The sequence below is a fragment of the Pongo abelii genome, chromosome 16, assembly GCF_028885655.2.
Source record: "Pongo abelii isolate AG06213 chromosome 16, NHGRI_mPonAbe1-v2.0_pri, whole genome shotgun sequence".
Lineage (NCBI taxonomy): Eukaryota > Metazoa > Chordata > Mammalia > Primates > Hominidae > Pongo > Pongo abelii.
Genome location: NC_072001.2, coordinates 39907148 through 39933133, shown reverse-complemented (window position 1 = coordinate 39933133; position 25986 = coordinate 39907148). Strand labels below are relative to the sequence as shown.

Sequence of the window (25986 nt, the reverse complement as noted above, 5' to 3'; positions counted from 1 at the left end):
TACAAGCTCTGCCCATATTGTCTCCTGCTTTTATATTAATTACAACTTGCATTATCAGCTGTGAGTCTGTAGCCCAGCAAATAGAAAATACTGCCCCTAGAGACCTAGCTTCTTGTATCTATTTTCCATCTCCTTCTATTGTGCTCCACTCAGTATTCACTGCTTTTCTCCTGGTAACACTGCTCTGTAACACAATTACGTAAGAGCAAGAAGAGTACCATATTTGACTCCCAATTACTAAAGCCACTGGGAATAGAAACATGTTCACTCCTTGCCCTCGGGTGTCTTCATGATTTTTTTGGCTGGAGAACAGGACATATATTGTGGCATGCATATACCTGAATGCTCAGTCATACACGTGCACCCGGCGAGCGTTTCTCTTTATTTTTCTACTTGCATCATGTGTTTTTACATGCTTTTGTATGTCACTTTGGTTTCAGGATTCACTAAACTTCTGCATATAATTTGGCAGTAAGCCATGCCATTTTTCTTGAAGGATGGAAACTTGTAAACTCTAAGGGGAAGAATAAAAGAAAGGAGTTGTGATATAAACAAATATTTTAATCTCAGGGAAAACAAATTGTTAAAAGTAATAGGTTGTGTCCATCCATGTCGGTGACAGTTTTTTATGACCAAGGAGGAACAATTTTTTATTGACCAGATTATCAACATTTGTATTTGTATATGATCACATCACCACCTTGTGTAGCTCAATACAAACAACTTGTGGTAACTCCTCAGCCTTGAAACCCCAGAGGGATTTATCTGTTCTTCCTTCTTTCAAATCAGATGACTATCGCGTGATACTCCTTAGTTGGTGTTCAGTCTCTCAAACAGGACCATAATACTTGAGACACTCTATGGGAAATAAACATGACACTTTTTCAGGAGAGCATTTTTAAAGAGTGAGGAAGAAAAGAGGGAAGAGATAAGGGAATGGTAGGTTAAAGAGTGAACTTAAGCATATTTTGGGAATGGGCAGAAAACCAAAGACCCAATTTATTTGGAAGAACCAGCTGCTCTTAAAAGTAATATTTGCTTCTGTGGCTTATTTTTCACCTCTTTACTTTAGAAAACATCTCCTTCAGATACCATTGAAAGAAATACACTGAATTATAAACGAATGAGGCCTAACTTGAAAACTCAGCAACAGTTTAGCTGATAGGGACAAACCAGTGTTTTCAGTTACAGGAAGTCCTTCTGAGTGATCCCTTCAAATCAATGCAGCGCCTAAACAGAAAGACTTGCTCCGGCTTCATTTTAACGATTATATAATAGCTATTGGATGACATTTGCCTTAAAACATAGTTGAGGTGTTAGTGGTTAATTATTGTAATTTTCATGAGGGGTAAGGAGCTTTTATAGCAGCCGGCTTAATAAAAAGCCTGCAGTGCATAAAATTAACATCATTGCTGCGTACAATGAAAAGTTTAGCTTAGATGGATATGTTGCAGCTATTGCATTTTCTAAAAGAAGGCTCTAGCCTGTGTTGTTGCAGGACTAAACTCACACCATGCTATTGTTTCTTTTTCTTTTCTTTCTTTCTTTTTCCGTGTAATTCTTCTAGCTCTTTATCTCATTACCTCCTGGCAAACAGCTGACACGAAGAGGCTTCAAAGCTTGAGGAGCCCCTGTATTCTGTTTGCCTTTTGCTTGAAACTATTGGAGTGGTTTCTAACTTAGATAAAAAAGAGAGCTCACAGGCATGACTTTGTCTTTCTACAGGCAGCAGAAAACCTTGACTTTTATTTTATTCTACTCAATTTCATTCCCTAATCTACTTTCTCAAACATATCCTTATTTTAGAGATCTATACCTATGCCATATTTATAGTCACAAAATTTCTGCTCAGGGTTTTCACTTAGAATCAATTACTTGCCTGATAGCAGTGCCAGTAGCATTATTTTATATAGATGTTATTAATCCATAGAGCTCTGGATTATTATTTCATAATCTATCAAAAATGCCAAATATTAATTCACAGTCAGTTTGCTGCAGATCTGTAGGGGGAAAAATAAGTTTTGTAGTTCCAAATAAGAACATTTCCCTATTTTTTCTCACCTTGGTTTCTTGTTTAATTTTGGTAACATCATCCATGCTATATGTACACTGTAGAGTTGATGCTGAGAAAAATGACAGACTGACTTCTTTTCTTGATGAACTATATATAATGGCAACATGGCAAGATTACTTTCCCTTGGTCAAGAGGTTTATTTGTTGCCTATACCCACGTGGCTCTGTCTGAATTCTTATTTACCAATTCTAGTAAGAAACAGTGTATACTTGATTGGTTTTTTTAGTGATATACTTTGTATACTTTGATTGGTGTATAATTTGTATACTTTGATTGGTGTATGCTTTGTAAAATTTGTATACTTTGATTGGTGTCTACTTTGTATACTTCGGTGTATACTTAGATTGGTATATACTTTGTATACTTTGATTGGTTTTGAGGAACTATTTTGCCCCTTCCTCTGGCCCCCAAATCATTCACTTGCCAGTAGGTCTGTGGGCTTAATTGAAGTCGTCATATGCAGGTGACAAGTGTACAGCTCTGGCTTTAAGGCTGGACTGTTTCGTATGCTGTTCCTCCTCTCCGTTTCTGCCAGAGGAAATTCCATCTCTTGCCTGCCTTCATGTGGTGCTGATAAAGTCCTTCCTGTACATTAGAATTCCTGTTTTCCTTTAAGCAACAGCAGGGCATTGGGAATGATCAGGAAAGGGGAGGAGGAACAGAAGAAGAATATACTCAGCCAAGTAGCATGAGCTATAACTCTTGGTTTGCCTTTCATGTCCTTTGAAACAAGTAGTTCTTCTAGGAAAAAGCACTGCTCATTGAATTTCAAGCTTCCAGGAAGCTCAAGTGAAACTCCTCTCTAGCTTACTAGATGGCCAGTAGTTCACATGTGTTTCCTTTTTTAAAATTATTTCTACAAATTAAAGCAAAAATCAATAATTTATTAGATATTGATGCAGTGATTAATATCATTACCTTTGTTGGTTATATAGTCAATCAGCTGATAATTTTGAGAGTTTTTATAGGCTGTTTTAGGGCAATGCATTTGAAAGATGTCAAGGGCTGTCCCATATATTGTGGAGCCTGTAATTTTTTTAATGGAGTCATTGAATTTTGCAGATGTGAATGTTCTGAAGAATTGAGTGTCCAAGAGCATCGGGACCTATTTCTTGGAAGAATGTACCCTAATTAAGATAGCGAGAGTAAAACTGACTTTTACATTTTTCATTATTTTTTTTCTTACTTTAGAAATTAACTTTGTTTAGGTTTAAATTTGTATATAATAAAATTTACCCATTTAAAGTGTATACTTAAATTAGTTTTAACCAACATATACACTGGTGTAACCATCACCACATCAAGTTCTAGAGCATCTTTTCTTTTATATACCTATTACTAAAAAGACAACACACCATAACATGGCATGCGTATATGCCTAGTGCCACAAATACTAATATGTATACATTTTTTTGTCTCTTTCTGTGCCGTTCCTCTTGGTTCTTCATTTATGGCTGAAATGGTAACTGTGGAAAAATTCCTTGGCATCCTAACATCAGAACCCTTCTTCTTGGCGAGACCACGATGATGCAACCTCAACCCACTCAGCAGGCACCCCAGGGCCCTCCAGTGGGGGCCATGCTTCCCAGAGCGGAGACAACAGCAGTGAGCAAGGTAAAAGGTCAAATATTTTCCTCGTGCAAAGTCGGCATGACTAAAATAACTTCAGTATTTTATGATATCAGTACATCTGCCTCCATGTAAACAGGAGAGTGGCAGGTTAGGGAGTAGAATCAGCTGCTATTTAAAGAGACAGTATTTCCTCTTCTTAACTTACTTTCCTTAAAAAGAGAAATCAAAGTGAGCTGTCTAATCTTTAAGTAGACATTACAATAACAATTGATTAGTTCTGCCAATTCTTTTACAAATTTGGTTATCTACACTTTATTTCTGTGTGTATAAGTGGAATCACAGGCCTGCTTTACTGCTGTGATGCAGTAGCTTGAATTGTGCTATAAATAGCATATTTTGCCTGTAATATCAACTATAAGCATTCTCTATAATCAAGCAATTATGCCTCTAAAGCACATAAAATTTAAAAATCTTTCTTATTAGCTCTGGAAATATTGTGGAATTTTACATGGAATCTTATCTTGGGAAGGTAGATTTTGAAATTCTTAGAGGATTATTTGTCCCCATTTCCATTCAGCTGACATGGTGACTTTTGTCACAAGTCCTAAAAATTAGAATAATCAGAGGGCAAGGGGGACATCAACTGCAGATGTTGAGGAAGCCTAGTGCAATTTAGAATAAATTTTACTATTTAAAACTCACCTATTGCACAGAGAGCAATTATATATTGGTAGGAACGACTCATCTATGGCTAAAATGATAATTTAAAGGAAGATGCATTATTGAATGTGGGCCAGGGAAGTGTATAGATTTTACTTTTTAATATTTTACATTAGATGGTGTCTGATCTCCTAGGTCTATTTCATCTCTATTATGACTGTGTTTATGGCCACAATATTTAAGTATTAGACAGGCTTCCAAGTAGAGGACAGTTTAACAGCTCGAGCTGTAGTTATATATGCCATTTAAAAGAGGGTGTTGATGTAAGTAGGGTGCCTTCTGTCCTCCAAGCTTCTGACTAGGAATTTTGGATTTCTGAGGTTCTAGAAGAGTCTAGAAAAATGTCCTTTCTAGGATGCCATTCACTTGTGAATGGATCCAAATTAGAATCTAGGTTTAAGCAAATTGAAACTAACACAGTGATGAATCATATCAGACGGCAAATTATGGAAGAACTTGCAACTTGCACCTATATAATATATACTGTTTTATATATTATTTTATTCTACCAGTTAGTTTCTATATAAAAGATAAGTAAATTATAAGGCATTTTCAAGGTAACTGGTATATAGGGTCAATGGATCTGCAAGCAATGACTTAACTGTGGTTCCATGTCACAGTGATGGACTTCTCAGCATGGTTAAATCTGGAAAGCTTTCTATGACTCCATCCTTCCCACCACCCCAAATTGCGGCGACACAGGGTGAAATGTATCTATTAATAAAAACAAAATACTCTAAACATTGTATAAAAGAGGGGAAAAGGAGAAGCCGACTTAATGGTCTAATGAGGCTATCTTCCAGAGACTTCTTGTGTGTGAGGCTCACTTTGACCTTTCGCTTTGCTCAGGAGCCCAGCGCCTCATTTTTCACATTCTTGCAATTACGTTAACGCTTCAAGCATTTCTGACTCCAAGTCAGCTAGCAACACCAGGCATAACTCAACACTGTGAGTTTTTCTCCTCTCTGTAGATTCATTAACAGGTCACCAAGGTCCCAACTGAAATTTAAAACTGACTGGTTCTGTTGGGTTAGTTGAGTTATGGCAAGGGAGATAGCAAGAAAGGGCCAGAGAGAAGAGGAGGTGGGAGAAAGAAGAACCCAGGATTTGGAGTGGGGATTACTTGCAATAACGAGCAAAGCATAAAGTTTTAGCGTTTCGGTTAGTTAGTTTTGTTTTTTAGGAAAGAGAAGAATTCCAAGACTGATATATAGGTAAAAACAATCACACAAAATTCTGTGCTGTGGGTAGATGCACCCACTTGTCCAATGTTGAAGGATTTGTTCCCTGTAGGATTCTGTTCCTTTAATCATATCTCTGTGGGATTAAAGAATGGACGTGGTAGCTTATGTGTATGAGTACTAGGAAGTCAGTCATTTTACTGTATTGACGTTTGAAAGAAAAAAAAGGTTTGGTTTCTATAAAATGGGAACTATTTTGGCATAGAAAATTTCCTACCTGGCTTACCACATCAGTGATTAAAACACATATGTAAGGGCATTCTGGCTTTTTACAGCAGACTTTAAAATTTGAAGGCCAGACTTGAGTGTATGTTGTCATACTCTTGCCTATATTAGTCTTTTAAACAGGGTTTCAAGGTATTTTGATATTTTGTCCCACCGAATTGTCCAGAGTAGTTTCAGTGGGAAAGATTAATTATCTGCTTCAGGGCAAAGTCAACAGAGATATTGACTGAAATCGCATATGCTTATCCTAGGTTAAATCTTAGGGTTGATGTATAATGGAAAACGTGGGAGAGAAATTTATGTCCTTAGTATTAAATATATTATAATGTTTCATTGGAAATCAAGTTTGTAGTTTCGCAAAGAGTTTTCGTATTCAGAATTTATTAGCAAAACAGGCATATGGAAAACTGTAAAATGATTCAGTTTCAAAACAAATTATGATAAACACAAAAAATAGGGATGAATTATACTAAATACAATGTTTTTATACACATTTTAAATTAAACTTTAATAGCCACATGCTATAAAACAATACATGTATTTATGTTGCTTTATAATTTTTGTGATTATGTTTACTATAAGGATTCATACAAACTTTACTTTGGAACCTAAAAATACCTTGTTTTATGACCTGATAGTGAAACAGCTACAGTTACACAGGTGAAAGTTCATCTTTTCCTCCATAGTGTTTCAGCAATGAACCAAAAGGAGGAGAAAAAATGTATATCGCATTTTTAAAATATCATAAGAAATAAACTTGGTAAAATGTGAAACCTGACTTTACTATCTTTCAAAGAGCACATGTCTAACAGTAAGCTATATAAATATGAACCAGACTTTTCATTCACTGATTTCTCTTGCTAAAAGCAGCCAAAGGAAGGGAGTTTGTCTTGTTAGTCACATTAGACTGAGGAAGAAAATCTGGTTTTTCAAGGATAGAATTAGGGTGCAGACTTGGGGCTCTGGGGAAGTAACTGGCCCTCTTTGTGTCTGGCTTCCCATCAGTAAAATGAGGTTTGATAATAAGTCTAGGGATCCCTAATTCTGTACCTGCTGAGTCAAAAGCTGCTTTGTATTTTACTGTGTATTTTGCCAGAGTAACGACTAGGAAGCAGCCCCTTGTTCCTAGAGCACTTTGAGAGCCTTAGATGAAAGGCACAATATATGTACAAAGTATTATTATTATTGATGGGTTTGTGTAGCTCCCATTAACGCTGATGGGAGTTACGCATGTGAATTGGCAAGAGAATAGACCCCTCAGTGTTTAGAGCACATGAAATTTACATTTTTTCCTGTGCTGTAATTGAGATGTTGACAAATTGGAGAATATTGATGAGCCTTTGTTTTAAGTATTTCGTGCCAAGTTTGTTTTATTTTTCCTGGTTTGAACAATGGTATGGGTTCAGCCGCAATGAATAAAAAGGGTAGAGTAAAGATAACTTTGTATTTCAATATTTTGATGTGCCAATATGAAATAAATTGTCTTAGGCAAATGGAATATGCTGTTTTAATCATTAGCTATGCATGAAAGAAAAATTGATGTTGACATCTTTGCTGTAAAATCGTTGTAATGGGGCCTTCCTTACAATTCATTTTTGTAAAATTCATTTTGTACATTTTGCAGCAATTGAACAATCCCTGCACTGTGAATAGGCAGGATTCCCAGAAATACCGAGACAGTTGGCCCAGTAACTGCTGAGCTCACACTGCACACCACACGCACGTTAACCATACTGTTGCCAGACCCAGTTAACCTAAATACATTAGCATTCTAGAATCTATATTGCTCTAATCTTTCAGGACACAGGGCTGTACAAGCCAGCATGGTTCTCCCTAACTCTGCCACCTACCACGTCCCTCTGTTGATGTCCCCATCTATTTTCCAGGCGATGAGGCTAGAATTCCTCATAGCTAGATATTTATTTATGTATTATACAGTTCTTTAGCAATCATGGTGTTGAAACCTACAAATATCTCCTTAGTAGTGAATGTAAGTGTTTATAGGTAAGCAAATGTCTAAAATAGTATTGCACTTTTGAGCTTACAATACATGTTATAGTTATAAAATAGTATTTTTTTCCCACCAAAGTATTCCAGTTATATATTTAAAGAGGAGGAGGGGGCTTCAAACCCACTTACTGTGGGTCCTGAATATGTTCTACTGGGATTTCTTATTCAGTCTAGGAAAACTCTGTCAATGGAATGTTTTCATAGTGGCGGCAATCTCTTTAAAATAACCCTAAATACAATATGACAGATGCCATCTGGCATAATCTTTTGCTAGTTGCTTTTAACTTTTATTTTTCCTAGAGCTAAGTTCATCCAAAACTGGTCACTTACTGTTATTATAAATACAATGACATTTTTTTTTCCTTCCTGTCTTCCTAATTGTGTCAAAAAAATTCTGTGAGACTATAATTGATAATTGAACATTGCCATAGAATAAACTGTTGTATATGGACTATTTACATTGCATTTTCTTTCTCTTTTTTCCCCCCAAATAAAATGTAAAAGAATGCCATTCTTTAACCATCAGCAAACATCCAAAGATTTTCTGTTGATTTTCTCAAGACTTTTTAGAGTAGTAACCATTAGAAGTAAAATTAAATTCTTCTAATAAATAAATGCTCTAGGAGCATGTAATGGTACCCATAAATGCTTAAAAGCTTTCTATAATTGCTGCTAATTTTGAGTAATTTCTTCCTATATGTATCAACTTACTTGAGAAACCCAGAGTTGGGATTTCTAGATTTTTTTTTTAACTTAGTCATGTAAAGGGATGTCTCCCGATGCCAGTTAGAGTTTAATTTAGAGTAGTAATTAAACTTGAATACTGCCTCATAAACAAAAGATAAACAATAAACCAGCCACGTTCCCTGCTGTTTCATAGCTTTCTTTCCCAGATGTTTTAGCCTGATAATTTTTACACAGTGAACTACCTAACATGGAGTTTTGTGGACAGAGGTAGAAAATGAGTTTTCTTTTTTTTTTTTTTTTTTTGGTTGTCGTTTTTTCCTGGCAATCCTTTTTTCATTCCAAAAAGCAAAATGCAAAGGATTTTTCATTATTTAGATTTTTTAAAACTCTGGTGAAATAGATATTTAATGGAGATGTGATTTAATGGTAACTATGGTTTTTTTTCTTAGATATTGCTTTTTTTTTTTTTTTCAAAATTAATTTGGTCATGAATGTCTTTCACACCTGGTAATTGAAAGAGAACCATATTTTTATTTAAGTAAAATCTCGATAATAAGTCAAAGAAAGAAAAGCTTGACAGTGGAGAATTTTTCTTTTTACCCTTCTTGCCACTTCTCACCGGCATGCATTCCCACCCACGTCCAGTGTTACTTTATGGTTCTGCTCTTCCTTGGGCTACAAGGGTTTCTCTGTCCAGTTCTAGACCCTTCCACTGTCAGCCATGATCTTTCTAATTGTCAGGTACGAGTCAGCCGTTCAATGCAGAAGCCATGTTATTTTCACTGGGTGGGGTAATTACTGAAAGCTGAGAATAGCTGCACTAAAGACAGAGGGATACTTTCATGATCCCATTAGCATAAGAGTGGGTAAATTATTCATGCCAAGTGAGGATTCTATGGGGAAAAGTATAGTTAATGCACATAGTTTTTAAATGTATCCCTTTCTGCTCTGAGACTAAATTCTTGTTGGAATCAGTTCTCAGACATTTACGGGAAAGCTCTGGTGGCGTGTTAGATGCAGTTCATCTCTCTCTGTTTGCAGCGCTCTCAATAGAGACCATCTGGCAAAGATCCAAAAGGTGATTAAACAAAATGATCAGCTCTTGTTGCTGTGTTACATGTCCAATACTCTGGATTAAAAAACATGACCCAGGACAGTCAAGCTAACGTCATGCCACTCCCCCTTCCCCCTCCCCTCTCGGTATAAGAATTCAGATGGTCCACAAATGTGTGTGCCATCTTTGTGTCCTTATGGCCCATAATCATGAACAGGTTGTGCAAATGGCTCTTTCTGTAGCACTGTCTGTTCCAGCAGCATAGAAGCATTTCATATTAATTGGGTCAGTCTAATATTCACATTGACATGGGGAAAAATTACTAAAATTTATTCTTATAGCAGACAATGAATATGTGTGCTTTCTGCCATGAGGGAAGTGAAATCTGACAACTGGCTTGTGCAACTGATTAATTTTTCTTGAAACTGGAGAAAATCAAAGCATGAAAAACTGTCATTCTCTGAAAGCAATGCACAACCCTTTTATAACTAAACAAAATGGATTGGGTAGGGGGCTTTCGGGGAGCTTGTAGAAATGAGCTCTGGTTTTAACGCCATAATCAGGGATGAATTTACAGTGCCATTCAGAAGAGTCCTCCCTCCTCATAAACAAGCTGATAATCACAGGGAAGCTGACTTCCAATTAGCTTCTCCTTTCCTCACATGGATCAGGGTATTTATATGTCCTCCTTGAGCTTTGATACGTCACAACTGAGTTAGTACATCTCATGTCAAATTTGAAAGTTTGGAAATAAAATGTTTTATTATGAGGAAATCCTGCTAATAAGCAAGGTAATTTTCAACCAATCATTTCACGATTGAGTTAAGGTAAAAATGCCAAGATTTGTGACTAAGGGACAGATGTATCTTATCTTTGGGGGTCTGCACCAAATGCCAAGGAGAAATATAAATTGAACAAACCAGACATTGTGAGGAAGTGATTGAAGAAATATTGAGATGAAATCTTGGAACGAAATATATATGTATATTTATAACAATGCTGTGAATTGCTTACATGTCACATTTGCATAAGCCTGAACTGGGATTTTATTAAGGGGCATTTTAGTTAAGGCAAAACATAAAACTATTAACTCATTAGGTGATTCAGAGATTACAGCTGACCATTTAATATTGTGGAAATAGTCTGTGACTCATATTATAGGATAAATTTAAGTGCAAATGTCAAGAAAGAGAATAAAGCAGAAAAGAAAAAATTCTCAAAAACCACTTTAAAACATCATCATTCCTTGTCAGCCATGCTTTCTAAGGAAGGGTAAAGCAGTAGGTAAGAAATACAGATGGGCACAGGACTCAGGGAGGGGAAGTGAGGGTCCTCTAGAGTCAGTGCTGTGTGCCAGATGAAAGGGACTCACATAGCCTTGGGGGTCTTAAGGCTATTATAGGGCAACTCATGCTCTGTTATCATGCTGATTTTTCAATTGATTTTTGGCTGAACAGTACTTGTTGAAGCCCTCCAGAGCACCAAACACAGCCTTATGGTGCTATACATTGTAATACACGTGTTCTATTTTTCCCTTCATTGTCTTTACTTTGCTTCAGAAGAATAGTCTGTGATGACGCCATGTTATTTTTTCCCCTTCTTTCTTTCCCATTTCTACCCTTAGAGAGTTTCTTGAAATTGTTATTGCTTTTTTGCTGGGGAGGAGGGTAGTAGGAGAGTCACTTTTTATTTTCACATGTGGAAATTTGCTTTTAATTTGGCCTTTAAAAATATTTTATGTCACAGCAGACAATAATATACACCACTTTTATATACCAAATTTATCCCTTGGTAGTCTTGAGTTATTCACTATCTTTCTGAGGACCAGCAAAAAAGCAACAATGGGGTTTCACTGAAATCTAGTTCCTCATTAAAATGAAAGTGAATCACTTTAGTATCCCTGCTATACAGCAATAAGTTTCCTCAGCTTGCTGGAACGCGAGGTCTCGAAAAAAAAAACTAATGAAAGATACCTAGAGGGAGTGTGTCCTTGCTTCTCTTCTGCCTGCCTTGGAAATTCGTACAGATGAAAATCCTGTTCTGACATTATCTTCTCTGTGAGCCTCCCTGATCTGCCCAGGTATGAGGCCATGCCTCCTTCTCGGCACTCCCATGGCACTTTGTACCTCTATTATAACATCTTTCACACTGCGTTGTAATTATTTGATTCCTGGTCTGTCTCTCTCTCCCTGCTTTTCCAAGGTACAGATTATCACTTCTTCAATTATCTGGCATTAGCATGTCCATTTTTGAAGCAATAAACAAAATCCACAGATTTTTCTTTTTTCTTTTTTAAGATGTATAAATTGATCAAAACTTTGTGTGTATTGATTCGCTGATGTGTGCCTGAACATAAATGAACTCTTTGGAATGTATGGATACGTTCCATCAAATTCCATTACATCTTTAAGAGATAAAAATTATTTTGTTTTACTGAACTTATGTTGTATTCATTACTGTCTTAAATATGTCAATGGACCATCAGCTGAAACTTAGCATTATTTCGTTGTAGGTAGGTTCTTAAATTTTAGGTTTCTATTTTAGGTATTACTTTAAGATAGTACTTAAAATGGGACTTATTTGTCCTTCAATGTCTTATATTATGTACATATGGTCAGAATTTGGAGATGCAATTTCATTATGTTATCTATACAAAATGTATAGATAGATGTCTTTAAATGTAATGGTAAATCTAATAATGGAAAATTGCTTGGTGTGGCAAATAGTTCTCATGGACTCAGGATCCATTTTGCTAATAAGTGTTGTTTAGGACACTTGGAAGTCCATAGGACAATTCCATGACAATTGACCTCATGGAAGTCATTGGTGGGTCTTCACACACAGGTAAAGGAGCCTGGAAGTATTTCTTGAATTTTTAGGCCCCACCTCCTGTTGTCGATTTTCTACACATGTCCTCCAGTTTTTCATAGTTTGCATTTGGGCAAATATAATTATTTTTGGTGATGCAAGCAAAACCTTGTAGTGAGTTCTTTTTCATCTACATGGGTTACTGTCTAGAATCTTGAACTATGAGTCAAGAGACCTATGCTCAAAAGTCATGATTGCATTGAAAAGGGCACAGACCTAGAAGAGAGAGACATGAGTTCAAATCCCAGTTTTACTCAATATCTGCCAGATGCAGTCACTACGTCTGGAAAGTGAAGTGCTTAATATAATCTCAACTTACATTAAGAGAGATTCCATGTGTTCAGCAAATAGCATTGCCTGGAACCAGTAACTGTTGGTTCCTTTATTCTTCTCTCTCTTCCCTTTGTCCTATGCTGACATTAATTAGCTATATGACCTTGGCTGTGTCCTTTAATCTCTTTGGACTTTTGCTCACCTGTAAAATAAGATTGAATTAGATGATCTTTTAAATCCAAGCTCCAGGAATCTAATGTTTCCATTCATGGGTCTTAATTTTTATTTGTACATTTTATCTTTTAACATAAAGGGAGGCCACAAGCTTTTCATCTGGGATATAACATGAACTTTTACATTTTTTTGATTTATTATACACAGTGAAGTAATATTTCTGTTTCTTGTTTTGGGTTGCCAGGAGAGCCTTTTTCTTCTCAGTTTGGCAAAAATATAACTAGGCATTAGAGTTTATTTTCTGAGGATAGTGGAATGCCACAATTCAGATATAGGACATCTAAGGTGGTAGTATTAATACCAATAGACTGTTCTATCTGCTAAGTATGAGGCGTGTTTTGAAAACACAGAACAACTTCTCCATCCTCCATTATCTAATTAGAACTCACTCAGTTGGAATTTTCTATACTTCACAAGTGGAACAATAAACGATCATTATTACAGAGGTTGAGATTCTACCCACTCCTGAAATATGTTCCAAATCATTCCAGAAAAAAACCTAAATAATTTTCAGGAGAATTTTACAGTTAAATATATGTTTAGCCAAATTATAATTATTTAGACTGTAAATTCATGTCAAATATAGATAAGTACCTTATCTTAGTCAATGAAATATTTGTTTAATCAAAACACTTATTCCTTAACCCTTCCAGCTAGAGACATGACTGTTGCCTCAAAACCAATCATTCTTTTTTTATAAGTTTGAAGATTTACAAAAGTAGACTGGGAGTGTAAAATTTCATATTTCTTCTTCCAACTAACATTTGTAACAAATGCCATCCACTAAAATAAAACTTCCAAAATTTCCATGTACTAAATGTGAAAGATGAAAAAAAGTTGATAAATCATTGATTATTGGAAGCTTATGGACTCTACCTCATGGGTGTCCTTTTCTGACAGATTGTTACACACTGGGGCTGATGTGTACATGCACACCACTCTCTGGAGTCAGGGAGCTCTCACTCTCTCAAGACCTCTTCTTAGTGTAGGCTGTTTAATACACAAAGATATTCATTGAGCAAGGCACCTTCGGAATAAAAATATGGAAATCACAAGGGTCCTTATCTTCAATGGCTTACCTTCTCCCAAGATGTGTTTGTGTGTGTATGTGGCGGCGGGGAGAGTACCATGACAAATGTGCAAGTAACTCTTACGCATGGCAGGTACTCAGTTATAGAGGGAGCTTGTTGTAGATTAAACGGCAGTTTTGGAAGCAGGTGGATCTGACATTCCTCTTTGCCTTGCCACTTCCAAGCAGCGATATTTCTGAATGTTTGTTTCTTCACCTGTAAAATGGGAATAATAACTGTCTCACAGGGCAGTTGTTAGGATTAAATTAACACTTGCTTTTAAAAGGTCCAGTTTGGTGACTAATAGTGGAGCCCCAAAATTATTCTCTTCATTGAACATTTATGGACCATATAATTCTGTCAAGCACTGTCCTGGGTTCTGGGGTATAAAGCAAACAAGATGTGATCTCTTTCCTCAGCAAGCTGGTAGTATTTAGTAAGCAACTCAGAAAGGTAAACGAATAAATACACATGCTTCTAATGTTGCATTTAACATATAGGTTGTAAGGTATTTCAGAAGAGGGAGTGATTACTTCTGTCTGAAACATCTGTGGAAGGCTTCACAAAACTCTTAAGGTTTTAAAAGATTTTGATGGTAGGGGGAGGGGGGAGGGATAGCATTAGGAGATATACCTAATGTTAAATGACGAGTTAATGGGTGCAGCACACCAACATGGCACATGTATACATATGTAACTAACCTGCACGTTGTGCACATGTACCCTAAAACTTAAAGTATAATAAAAAATAAATAAATAAATAAAGACTTTGATGGCCTTCAGTGGGTGTTTCCAAATGGACAAAGTAGGGAAGGTGCAGGGAGCAGATAAAACAGCCAGTGCGAAGGCGCATAAGTGTGATGCAGTATATTGTGCATGGAGCAACAACTGGGTTGATATTGCTGTTTGTATGAGAGAATGCATGGTGAAAAAAAAGAGGCTGGAGAGGCAAGTGGGGGCGTACATGAAGGTCCTTTTTTACCACACTAAGAAGCTTATGCTTAATCCTGTAGAGCACTGTTTACCAAACTTCCCTGGTGATAAGTAGCTCCTCAGACGCATATAAATACAGATTCCCTGGCACACCACAGACCACAGGACATACACAACCAGGACTTTCCAGTGGGAAGTGCTGGGAATCTGATTTTCCAGGCCATATGCCTGGGAAACCCTGTTCTGGGATGTGAAGAACTCATTTTAAAGAAGTTTAAGCAAAAGGAGTTTATGATGGGGTTTACATTTTTAAAAATAACTCTTGTAGAATGTGGAGAATACATTTGAGAGAAAGAAGACTCCATATAGAATACGGATTAATAGTCTAGAAGGTGGGTGTGGGTTGAATGAAAGGATTGGCAGTATAGTTGGAGGGGAGAGGACTGACATTACATGTGGGGAGAAAGGAAGAGGACAAAGTCCACAATAACATGCCTCTCTCAGTGCAGGCACCATAGTCGAGGTAGTTTTTTTTTTCCCTTTTTCCCTGCCATGTGTTTGAAGTATGCATATCTACCAACCAGTAGAGAAGAAGAGGAAGAATATTTCATTTGCACATGCAGAGTTGTCAAAGTGGAAACACTTGATGCATGTTGGGTGAATAATGATTCTTCTTGGGGCATAGAGCACTCACAGGCAATGTAGCATAGTGGTTAAAGGTATGGCCTCTAGTGTTGGCCTACGTGCCTTTAAATCCTCAGATCTGTCACTTATCATGGGCAAATCTCCCATCCTTCACTTTACATCTATAAAAGAAGGGTAATAAATAATACCTAATCTAATAGATTTAGAGTGGAAAGTAGGGATTAAATGAGGTGATTTATGTAAAATGATAGTAATTTTATGCCTCATTCATAGTAAGTAAATGTTATAAATATGTTTTATTTAAAAATTGCTTTCAAAATAATTGAAAACTGACCCCATACAACAAACATCATGATGAAGAACTAAAAATGAAATCCCACATTTATCCCTGGAAAAGAGAAATTATGAATCCCTGGAAAAGAGAAGTTATGAATTATAAAGCTAGAAAAGCATCCGCCTACTCTAAGCCTGGCCCCAAGCCCCAAGTCCGGACTTCTAGTTGGAAGCAGTTCTTTTCCTCTGAAATCTGATTACACATTTCGGACACACGAGGTTCCCCTGGTGCTACAGTAATTGGTTACATGACTTACTTATTATCTTGCTTGACTGTAAGATTCTTGAGGACAGTTTCTATGTTTTAGGCATCTCCTCTCTCTTCTAGCCCCCATTGTGCTACAATAATATAGGAGGCCTTCAATAATAATTATTTTTTTTTGAAAGGAAGATTGGGTCCATATTGTGAAAGACATTGAATAGCAGACTGGGGAGTTTGTGCTTGATTTGCTAGGTAATAGGGACCTATTGAACAATTTTGAATGGGGGTAGTGACATAATTGCCTTCCTTTTGAATGCCAATGACAAATTCTCTACTATGTCCTCCATGGTCAAAATAGCAGACTCGTATGCTTCCCTGAAATACAGCCTGTTTGAAAGACTGGATATTCTTTTGAGGGAAGAAGCAAATTTCAAATAGCTCTTTAAAAAAAATAAAGCTTTGACATTCTCTCTAAAGTACTTTATGCACTTAAATTATTGTGATTCCTTAGATCCCATGTATGTGACACCATTCTAGAAACTTGTAGACAGGGCACAAGGGCAAATTTTCATAAATTTTTTTAGCATTGTTGCAATTATTAACACCTAGGGATGACTTAACAGGATTGAGTAAATATATCTTCTTCAATATTTAGAAAACTATGGTTCCAAGAATATTTAAATAGGCATTACTTTAAATGAACAAACAAACAGAAACAAAAAAGAACTTTGTGGTTAAATAGATTGAAAGCTGGAGTAGAGCAGGGTATCCTCTAATATAGGAATGTTCAGATCCCCTAATTTGCTAATATGCATTTCAAGTCTGCAAAGTGTAGAGAGACAGAGCTTTCCAGACTCATTTAACCATTGAAATGCTTTTATGCATTATCTCTGGGGGCCAGTCTTTCTCAGAACACACTCTGGAAAATGTTTTCCAGGACTCTGCTTCTCTCATTGAAGTACATTTGGATAGAGTTTAATTTTGTAGGGAGTCTTCCTGCATCTTGTTTCTAAGAGGTGGGTCAGCATGGGCTCAGGATCAATTTTCAATTGTAATTGTGTAAAAATAATTTCCTTTATATTCAGAAGTCTCATGGACTTCCACTATACTTGTGCAGAATGTTCCATTAACCCAGCTCTCCATGTAGTTATTCTTCATTGTATTAATCAAACAATGTGCCTTGAATATCCCTTGAGTGTTTGATTAAAAGTAAGCACATTTGGTTATACCCTCTAAAATGTATAAATGAGGATCCCAGCAGACTTTTACTCTTGACATGAATTGTATTAACAACTAGCTTGATGCATTTTTTTTTTAAGTGGCCATTGAGTTGGAGGTTGGGTGGCAAATCCATGAAAGAGGAAGGAGGTGAGAAAACAACAATCTTTCCTCATTTGGAGTGGATGGCTTGGTTCTGCTTGCTGCAGGTGGTGAGCAATGGACTGGATATACTGTCCACCCATGGGAAATTTCTGGGAAACAGAGCTGCAAAACCCCAACTTGTCTACATCTCACTGTCCTAGATCTCTGGTTTAGCAAATATTAGAACTGGTTGCCACTGATGGGTGTTGCATCTACTGTCCATAAATTTTTCGCTAACTCTCTTATTGTTGGAGGATCCCAGAAGGTATTTTTGTCATGATCAGGGGCATTCAGGAGGTCTGGAATTGCAGTCTCTCTTGGTTATCAAGTGAGGTGAAACTCTTCTGCATTCCTACATTCTACCCCTGAGTAATGTGTGGGGGGATTGCCCACTTGGATGTGTCATACCCCCTTTTGGCTGTGGGATGGAGAATTAGGCTGGGTATATCTTGTCTCTCCAATTTTGAAATGACCAAGAAGAGGCTTGTGGTACAATTAAGACTATCTTTGCCGTATGATGAGAAAAAGTTGATTTTGTCTTGTTTGTCAAGAGATTTTCTGCAAGATTTTGAACGCTTTATAGCAGTTAGCTCAGAAAACTGCAATACCTCTAAAGAATGTTCTTCCTATTTTATACATAGGAACATAGACATATTTGGAGAATCAGTGACCTTTAACATCATCAATCACCTTAAAAAACTGAGAGTAGAAACAGAATTTCTCTTCTTTATCCAGCCAGACTGATGTTTCTACACACATGCACTACATATCCTAGCATAGTTATTAGCCACTAAATGGATGAGAGTTTTCTCTCTATTTCTTGTTCTAAAAGGAATTCTAGATGCTCATTTTCTGCCAGTATAAAATATGAGTTGCTTTCAGCTGGCAAAAAAGAAAAAAAGGAATTGGGCCCTGGCTAAAGTAAAAATACAGCAAAAATAATGTGTCAGACTTTTTAAAAATTAGAGGAAAAATTGGTACTTTTATACATTGGTATGTTATACTAAATGTTGGGCATTTAATGCAGAAATATCACAGAAGCTTCCCTTTGAACATTGATAGGGACCTTGAAACCTGCTGCTTTGTAGGCAGATAGTGAAAGTGGAAAATGAAGTTCATGGGCATCTTCCTACCTTATATAACATCTCTACCCTAGAGACAGTAATCTCTGAAGCTGTGACTTAACTTTTTTATGTGCATGGAGATAACTCTTAAAAAAAAAAAAGATTTTACTTAAACCTGGCCTCTTTCTAGTCATGTTGTCTAGTAACATTTGCTTAGTTTTTATGGTGCTCTTGCCAGTAGGAGGTAAGGAAAACAAGAATTGAAAAATCAATCTTGATTATGGAGGGCCACTCATCTAGTGCTTATTTTGTAGGTCAGCTCTGTGTAGCACCCTCATAATGAGCACGGAGTGCTCAGTGCTTAGTTTGTGATAAATACACATTGGTTGAATAAATTGTTGCAATTTGACGATTGGTTAATAGCTAGTAATTTGTGACAACTTAGAATTTGTTAGCATTGACATAGGGTTTTGTTCCTTATTAGGGATGTTAGCACTCCCAAAATTTGTTGAGTTTGTCAAAGCATCAGTCACCAAATCTGTGATGCATTTATTAGGAAGAATCGAGTAGTCATAGGTAAAAGAAAGCAGGATACAAAGTCATGGCTTGAGATTCCTCCAACTCCTGCAAACTTAAGGGAAGTGATTCCACACTTTAAAGAGAGATTATAATTCAAAACTCAAATGCTCATAGCTTTGTTCTTAAGAGCATGAAATTTAGAGTCAGACCTAAGTCTGAATTCTGACTCCCACATGCAATGTGACCTCTGGTGACTGATTTAATTCTTCAAAGCCTAAATTTCCTCATTTCTAAAATGGAGTTAACCATGCCTATCTCATAGAAATGGTGTGAGAATGAAATTAGATAATATATTTGAAGATCTATGTGCTGGGTTGGGCATCTATAATACAATATGCTCCATAAATGGGAATAATAATAATATCAATTAAGTGATAATAATATGCATGTGACCACTGGCTTTATTAGTTTTGGTTCCATAGCTTGAACTTTAAGCCCACATCACTTATCACTTTCTGTAAATTTCTATTTCAGGATACAGTATAATATGATTTCTTAAAACAAGAGAACAATAGCTCAAGACACTTTGTTTCTCTATTTTCTTCTGTTTTTTGTTTGTTTGTTTTATAACACAGACATACAAACATGGGCAGGGTTTGGAGGAGAAGGAGTCTCAGGAAAAGGCTTCAAATCTGGGAGAAGTATGAGGTCAAAACTCTCAGTTTCCTGTGTACCGTGATTTGGTACTCAGTCAAATGCTGTCCCATTCTAATTTTTTTTTTTTTTAATTTCTGATTTCTATTTTCTGCCTAAAGACCAGAAGAAAGTGAGCTCAGCAGACCAGAGTCTGAATGTGTGCCTTCTAGTTAGCTCCAGCTCAGTTGGAGGTATGACATGGGACAGCTTTAGAAGGCCTGGAGGTTGTGGGCTCAGACATAAGGGTGGGAGAGCCTGGGCAATGTTCCATTCTTTACTACCTATAAACTAGGCTTTTACCTTGTAAAGGAATTTGGTGGAAGGCATAAGGTGATAATGTATACCTGGCACGTTATAACCATCTGTTAAAAGTTACTGCAGTCTGGACAACGTGGTGAAACCCAGTCTCTACAAAAAATACAAAAATTAGCCAGACATGAGGGCACACGCATGTAATCACAGCTACTTGGGAGGCTGAGACAGAAGGATCGCTTGAGCCCAGGAGACGGAGGTTGCAGTGAGTCGAGATCATGCCACTGCACTCCAGCCTGGGTGATAGAGTGACACCCTATCTCAAAAAAAAAAAAAAAGAGTTAGTTGCTGGCTGAGCATGGTGACTCATGTAATCCCAGAACTTTGGGAGGCCAAGGCAGGTGGATTACTTAAAGCCAGGTATTCGAGACTAGGCTGGGCAACAAAGCAAGACCCTATCTCTACAAAAAAAACAAAAAAGTTAGCTGGGCACAATGGCATGCACCTATAGTCCCAGCTCTTCAGGAGACTGAGGCAGGAGGATCCCTTGATTGACCAGGAGTTTGAGGTTGCTGTGAGCTACGATCACACCACTGCACTCCAGCCTGGGCAACAGAGTGAGACCACATCACTACAAAAAATAAAGTTAGTTGCGCTTAATATTATCATTATCTCTTTAAGCTCTCATGGACTCACATTTCTGTGTGGTTAGGATGTTAGGGGATTTCTAAGTTTTCTCCAACTCTAACATGCTATATCTATTACTTTTCAAATGATATTATTTAAAACTCAAGTTATGTCTGCAAAGGAATACTGTATATTTAGTTTTACATTTCTTAATGTAGGTTTCTAATGCATTTTTACATAAATTTTTGTTTGATTCCCCCAGAATTTTTCAGATTTATCCCCATTTTCCAGATGAAGTGGCTTGGCCTTGGAGAGGGTCAGTTACTTGACTGTCACGATAGAAAAAGGAAGCAGAAGAATGAAGACAAGGCCATTTAAAATTTTCATGTTCTTTACCTTTTGCATAAAAGGTATTCAGTTCACAAATGATGTAAAATTTAATTAAGGCAAGTGACTGCCCTGAGAAAGTCATTAAAACCCTCATGTCATTTCTCTAATCGAAAGGCTGCCACCGTTCTATTATTTCTTTATTACAACCCTTTATTTTTATTTCTTCAAGTTAAACTGGAGCCTGAGCCATCATAAGCCTCTTGCTAGTGATTTTTTAAATCAGTGATTTACAGTTTGAAAAACCAATTTTAAAAATTTTTCCAATTTATATTAGTTAGATCCATAGGGTCACTTTGATTAGAAAAGAGAGCCGTTAGAAATTAAATTGGCAATTCTAAAGGGTTAGTTATCTTCTCCTTGTTCTTAGAAATGGCAAAGAATACAAGAGGTGCTGAAGGCTAAGATAATGAGACTACTTCTCTTGTGGGACTTTCCAAAAGTCCTATGTCATAGTCATCAACTTATATATAAGTAAAAATGCTTGTTTGTGTTTTAGCATTCGCTCTTTGCATCAAACATCCACTGACTTTGGGAATAATAAGATCTGCTACCCCAAGAAAGTCTACCAATTCCATTAGTAACACATTCAGCTGGATCAAAAAACTGAAGAGTTAGTGAATATTTTATATCGTGGGTTTTTAAAAGATATTTTTGTGTGAATAAAAAAGGACTTTCTCAAAGCTGCTCATTTCAATTTTCTTTTTAATTTGCTTGCTAACACCACTTAATCACCTCTGTAACCTACTAGAAGTGTTCTCTAGACGGGCTTTAAAAATTAAGCCAAGGTGATTTCTTTTTTGTTATAAATTGGCTTAGCATCTTGTTTTTATCTGGCTTGAAATATTGAAGCAGTAAAATAAAACCACACTCTTTAATTGAAAGGTGCTTCTGCAGTATTCAAACCACAGTTGTCAGTCACACGTGTTGTTCAAATTCTTCAGAGCTCCGAAATTACTTAAAGGTATCCTCAGTATTCTGAGAGAGTTATTTTTGCCCCACTACAAAATAAAAAAGAGCCAATCAGGGCTTTCTCAACTCTTTGGCAGTATTTTTCCTCTAAAGAATTTCTTGACACTCTCTTTAGTTCTTGACTTCCAGGGTTGTTCCTGACAAATCTCCAGAGATGTATCTCAGTGCCTATAGTAGTGTCAAAAGCATGAAGCCACACGTCTAGATGTTGTGACCTTACATTTGATTGCCCGCAGTTCACTATATAAAGTGCTTAAACTGCCACCTACCTAAGGGCTTCCAGAATTTACATTATGCACTTTTGAAAGGGCATACTTTGAATTGAGACTGTGTAAATACTTCTAATCTCTAGTTGACCTGATCTTGAAAACTTCTGAAAAATATTACATCATGAGTGATCACAGGAATGAGAATGATATTACGGCATAATTTCAAAATCACGTAGTATCCTATGTTTGAAGTTTTCTGTGCTAAAGATCTAAAAAGCACATTTTGAAAATATCTAGTTATCTTTGGCTCAACATTTCAATGGGAATTAGTTGCCTAAGAAATGATGCCAGACAATAGATAATTTATTCCCTCTTTAGAAATGTTGTAGTTGTTTGTTGATTTTTACTCACTGGATTGGGTTTGCGGTTTAAAGAGAAGTTAATCCTGACTATCTTAAAACCTATAGAGTTTCGGGATTTCTTAAAGACAATGGCTTTTGATACTCCAATCCAATCCATTTTCCCATGCGTAAGTGTTCTTATAACCTTCCTTTGCTCAAGTTCTAGGACAATGTCGATGGTGTCTACACAGTTAAAATTAATTTGAAAGTTGACCAATTATTCAATTATTTTGACTAATGAAAATCAAAAATAGTATTTCATTTTGCATAGCAGTAAGAAATTAGCCTAAAAGTAACTAATCAATTCACTTTGCCTGTGTAAATATGTTTTATTGTGTCGTTTGCTGTAAGGATTGCTAATATTATTCATAATGCCCTTCTTATTTTAAACTTTTATAAGTGATATAGTTTTTTTGTTTACAATTGGGGTCATATATATTACTACATATTTATGTTGTAAATATGTTTTTATGTAAATATACAAAAGAAAAATAGAAAAAATAGAGATTTCTTATCAGCGTTATATACTAACATAGTATCTGCATTGGTAGTTTGTTTTCTGTCCTGAAAATAAGTGGATATGTACAAAGACATCTTTAATGTCCTAGTTTTCTATTTATTTGATATATTGTATGGAGACACAAATGAGGTATTTTCTCTCTTTTGATATCTTAAGTTTTAAAATATTTTATTTTATTTTGGTTGAGATAACGTGTAAGTTATCACTGGACCTTAAGTTCTATTTAGTTTTTGCTTTTACAGACTAAATGCTGTCTTTGCATATCACTACCTAACCCATCATAAAATTCTTCTGATCAAGCTTTTCATATATGGGACAAAAAAATCGTTTTGTTTCAAATCTTGACCAGTTCTAGCCTAAGAACTCTTTGACTTAAGCAAGAATTTCAACACAGATCTTATAGCTTAACACCCATTGGTGAAGAAATATTTTCTGTTTATATTAGTTCATTTTTCATGGCTTCTTTATAGTGTCATATGCTATTAGGAAGGAGAAAAGCTAATGTGATATGTGAACTAATTTCTTGTTTAAAAATTTTAAAGAGTACCATCTGGAATTCAATCATCATCTTTCCAGATACTAGCTTTGTCGTAATCTGAGACTCAGTTCTATTTGATTATTACCATTGATGGACAGAAAAAAGTGCTAGATCAAAGTACCTATGATATGTATACCCAAATATGGCAGCAATAGCAAGATTATCATCATTATTATAGCTAATGCTTGACAGCTACTCTATGCCCAACATTGTGCTGTACATTTAGTATAATTTAATCCTCATAACCTTGTGTGGGTTTTTCAGTTGGGAAAACTGAGGCTTAGAGAGACTAGGAAACTTCCCTTTACCTGGAATATCTAGAAAGTGGTGGGGATAAGATTGTAAATCAGGTCTATCTAATCCCTAAATCCAGACACTTAACCAGGGTACCACACCCTGTCTACAAGAAAAGTTGTCAAATGATGTCGGATACCTAGCAGTCCTGCACAGTAGTGCACACCAGTAATCCCATCTACTTGGGAGGCTGAGGCAGGAAGATCACCTGAGGCCAGAAGTTTGAGTCCAGCCTGAGCAACATAGTGAGAACTTATCTCTAAAAGAAAAAACAAAATGCCCTCAGATACCTGTTGTCAGACCTAAAATATGGGCTAGAGATGTTCCCTCTCATTCTGAAAGCTTCAGGTGGGTTTTGGTATTTCTATCATATGCCCGGACATTTCAGTAAAGTTTTTCTGATGCTTTGTAGGTCATAATGTTAATGGAGATCAGCTCTTTTCTGAAAATCTACCCTATAAGTATTGATTTGGTGATAGGCTTGTAATGCCATATATGGTTTTAGAAAATTACTGATAGTTTGGAATTGCCATACTGAAGAGACATCTTACCCCATCCCTGAAGCATAGAGCCCCTCAACATTTCTCTGACATCATTTCAAGTGTCAAGTGAACAAAGTTTTCTAAGCTACTGATCTTGATGAACAGGATGATGATTAAGGCACAGAAATCACTGGTTTCCAATTTTTAAAAATACATTCCAAAAACATATGGCACATAACAGAATTCAACAGAAGAAGGTAAATTTGGTTAAATTCTTCAGGGGTCCTTATATGTAAATTTTATGCCATATAGTTGCCCTCACTAGGATAAAATTAGAATTTGTGAAGGATCTGATTGAAATTTCTCCTGGGAAGTTGTAGAGGATGAGCATGGATATTTGTTTTGATTTAAATATTGGCCTGTTCAATCTCCATGATCATAGGACAAGATCATTGACAAAGCAAGAAGACAGTAAAGTTGTATGTTTCCGTCTTCTTTGTGAAAGACCTCCCCTTCTGTCTCTTTAACTACATCCTTGGAGTATACCATCCCTTCTGTGGCCTTATATTTTTGCAACTAAAACTTTATTGATTTCTACTGCTTATTACAAGTTTTGACATAGAAGAAGGGACATTCACAAATGACTTTCTTGGCCTACTTTAGCAATCCTTCTTTTTCTCTAAGAAAACAAGTCAGAATCTGTCCCACTGTAATGATACTTAGGCCCTGCTGTTTCTAGGCTGGGCATTGAAATTATGCCAAGGGCATCAGTAAGAGGGAGGACTAGGTTGTTAAGTTAGTGCCACATGCAAAGTGCATTGGCCTGGAGATCAGAGAGCTGTGAGTCATGGGTCACACTGCCTTACCCTGGGCACCTGAATCTGTGGAAAGTTCTTGAGTCTTTTATTATAACTTGTTGCTCCTGAGGCAGCGTGAAAACCTTTAGTAGGCTTCTGAGCTGATGACTGACACTAGTGTGCCAGGATCCCCAAGTTCTGGTCTAGCTATAATTTCCCCTAAGACATTTACTTGAAGAAATAAAACATTTTATTTTGAAATTTTAAAATTATATTAATTTTTAAAATATCCTGTCTGCTTTTTTCAAACAGTTTTAAGATTTTTTGAAAAGTTCTTTTAAGATGTTTTATGGCTGCCATTTTATTTATAGGAAGATATCCAGATTTTGAAAGTTAAGAGGAAATGCTATACTTTTGAAAAGTTTCAGAAAAACTCGTTTGGTGACTGTAAATCTTAGTTTCTACAACCATCTCCCCAAAAGTCCAGAATTCCTGCCTCCTGTATAATTCATTTCAAAGAAATAATTTTGTCATTTAGGATTTTTTAAAGCGTTAAACGCCAAGTATTGAAAGATTTGATGCTAGCTCAAGTACCTAATGAATAACTTAACAAGGTAGACATGGCAACCAGCTACTTCTGAAGATATTCTTAATGTGTAAATTTTTAGTGCAGCTACCTCTGCAACTACAAACCCTCATCTTAGTAGTTTGGTGATTTTACCCTAA

General features: G+C 36.4%; 1 protein-coding gene across 1 annotated transcript in view; it reads left to right on the top strand.

Annotated features, from left to right (window-relative positions):
• The window catches only part of MEIS2 (Meis homeobox 2), a gene marked incomplete at its 5' end in the record, with an annotated part of 207097 nt that overhangs the window by 12083 nt on the left and 169028 nt on the right, over nt 1-25986 (top strand). Inside the window, 1 exon segment of the mRNA NM_001133677.1 lies at nt 3574-3688. Coding sequence (NP_001127149.1) covers nt 3574-3688 — 115 coding nt within the window.